Below are 2,500 nucleotides of genomic sequence, written 5' to 3'. Positions count from 1 at the left end.
ATTGAGTGATTGAGTGATTGAGTGAGTGATTGAGAGTGATTGAGTGAGTGACTGAGTGATTGAGTGATTGAGTGAGTGATTGATTGAGTGAGTGATTGAGTGATTGAGTGAGTGATTGAGAGTGATTGAGTGAGTGATTGAGTGATTGAGTGATTGAGTGAGTGAGTGAGTGAGTGAGTGATTGAGGGTGATTGAGTGAGTGAGTGAGTGAGTGATTGAGGGTGATTGAGTGAGTGACTGAGTGATTGAGTGATTGAGTGAGTGAGTGAGTGAGTGAGTGATTGAGGGTGATTGAGTGAGTGAGTGAGTGAGTGATTGAGAGTGATTGAGTGAGTGACTGAGTGATTGAGTGATTGAGTGAGTGAGTGAGTGAGTGAGTGATTGAGGGTGATTGAGTGAGTGAGTGAGTGAGTGATTGAGGGTGATTGAGTGAGTGAGTGAGTGAGTGATTGAGGGTGAGTGAGTGAGTGAGTGAGTGAGTGATTGAGGGTGATTGAGTGAGTGAGTGAGGCTGCTGAAGTGGAGATCTCTGACTAACTCACCGTAAGGAGATGAAGTGCACTAGAATGTGTGTTTCCGGTGTTTTGCAGGCTGGGTCAGCTGACAGAAGTGTCTCTGAGGAGATGTGAGGTGTCCAGCGCCGGCCCACAGAACCAGATCCGGGATACCACGCCGCGTATCCTTCTCTGAGGGACGTTTACTCCCTGTAGAGTGAGGATTACTCTTCAGTTAATTACAGATACTTCTGATGATGAGCTGAATGCTGTGTGTAGACCAATCCGCTCTCACGGAGATTCATAAGAGGTGGATTAATCGTAAGAGCTCACTCGTACATTAGCCATCGTCCCGAGGACTAGAACAATTTTATATAAAACAATAGTGGGTCTAACGTCAAAATGTATTGTCTGATGTTAAAAAGTATGTTTATTGTGTAACCTTCTGCCTTTAAATTGTTTGGTCAGTTTAGGCATAATTCATGCAATTTTATATTATTTATTTGAACGAATTAAACAGTTTCATATCTATCCTTGTATTATTCAGCTGGTTGAGGTTGATATGGGATTTAGAAAGTAATAAGTAACTAGAATGGACATTTCCTAAAGAAAATGTGAAGTGGTGCTTGCAGTGACAATACTCGCCACTCGGTTGCTAGGGTGTGGTACATGGTGTGGTACATGATTGCATATGAGCCAACAAACATGTCTGTATGTTGTTCTGGTCCTGAGATATGGCTTATTCATGTGTTCAGGTGGTTGCTAGGCAGTTGCTAGGGTGTTCTGGGTGGTTGCTATAGTGTTGCTAGGCAGTTGCTAGGGTGTTCTGGTGGTTGCTATGGTGTTTCTAGGGTGTTAGGGTGTTCGGGGTGGTTGCTATGGTGTTGCTAGGGGGTTGCTGGAGTATTCAGGGTGGTTGCTAGGGTTGTTCAGGGTGGTTGCTAGGGTATTTTGGGTGGTTGCTAGGCGGTTGCTTGGGTATTCTGGATGGTTGCTAGGGCGTTGCTAGGCGGTTGCTAGGGTGTTCTTGTTGGCTGCTATGGTTTTGCTAGGCGGTTGCTAGGGTATTTTCAGGTGCGCAGACTCTGTGTGTGTGTCTGTATGTGTGTGATGGTCATCAGTTGTGTGTGTGTGTGTGTGAGGTGGCAGACTGTGTATGTGTGTGTGATGGTCATTAGTTGTGTGTGTGTTAGGTGCACAGACTCTGTGTGTGTGTGTGTGATGGTCATCAGTTGTGTGTGTGTGATGGTCATTAGTTGTGTGTGTGTTAGGTGCACAGACTCTGTGTGTGTGTGTGTGCACAGACTCTGCGTGAGCTTCTTTAACAGCGTCTGCCAGATGTGGAGTCTCTGGATCTGTCGGGGAATCTGCTGAGATCATGGGAGGATCTGGCGGCCATTACGGCTCAGCTGAAGTCCCTGCGGGAGCTGCAGATCAGGTGACCCACACACACCTGACACCACACACTCTCTCGCCTCTGTAGATCAGGTGACCCACACACACCCGACACCACACACTCTCTCGCCTCTGTAGATCAGGTGACCCACACACACCTGACACCACACACTCTCTCTCCTCTGTAGATCAGGTGACCCACACACACCTGACACCACACACTCTCTCTCCTCTGTAGATCAGGTGACCCACACACACCTGACACCACACACTCTCTCGCCTCTGTAGATCAGGTGACCCACACACACCCGACACCACACACTCTCTCTCCTCTATTGTTCTGTATATCGAGAGAAACGCTTCAGGAACAAGAACAAATGTGGGCGGGGCTTGATTGTGTCTGTGGAGAGTTGATTGGCTGATTGGATTGTTGTGGTTTGCTATTGGCTGATTTTGTGTGAGTGACAGGTTATAGCCCCGCCCTCGTCATCAGAGATGCTGCAAGAGGAACTTATTCTGAATCAACATTATTAACACTATAATGATGATGTGCACCCATAAATCATTTACAATAAACACTGCTATATTACATAAACAAATAAGAATTGACC

At 46.5% G+C, this 2,500-nt stretch overlaps 1 protein-coding gene across 1 annotated transcript in view; it reads left to right on the top strand.

Moving 5' to 3' along the window:
- tbce (tubulin folding cofactor E) overlaps positions 1-2,500 on the top strand; it is a 23,036-nt gene that overhangs the window by 8,079 nt on the left and 12,457 nt on the right. The window contains exons 4-5 of the mRNA XM_077240290.1: positions 591-676; positions 1,833-1,932. Of these exons, the coding sequence (XP_077096405.1) occupies positions 591-676; positions 1,833-1,932 (186 nt within the window). The remainder of the gene's footprint in view (positions 1-590; positions 677-1,832; positions 1,933-2,500) is intronic.

Source organism: Siphateles boraxobius, unplaced genomic scaffold, assembly GCF_051911475.1.
Source record: "Siphateles boraxobius isolate OS27281-9 unplaced genomic scaffold, OSU_SipBor_1 223, whole genome shotgun sequence".
Taxonomy (NCBI): domain Eukaryota; kingdom Metazoa; phylum Chordata; class Actinopteri; order Cypriniformes; family Leuciscidae; genus Siphateles; species Siphateles boraxobius.
This window is presented reverse-complemented; position numbering and strand designations above follow the sequence as displayed.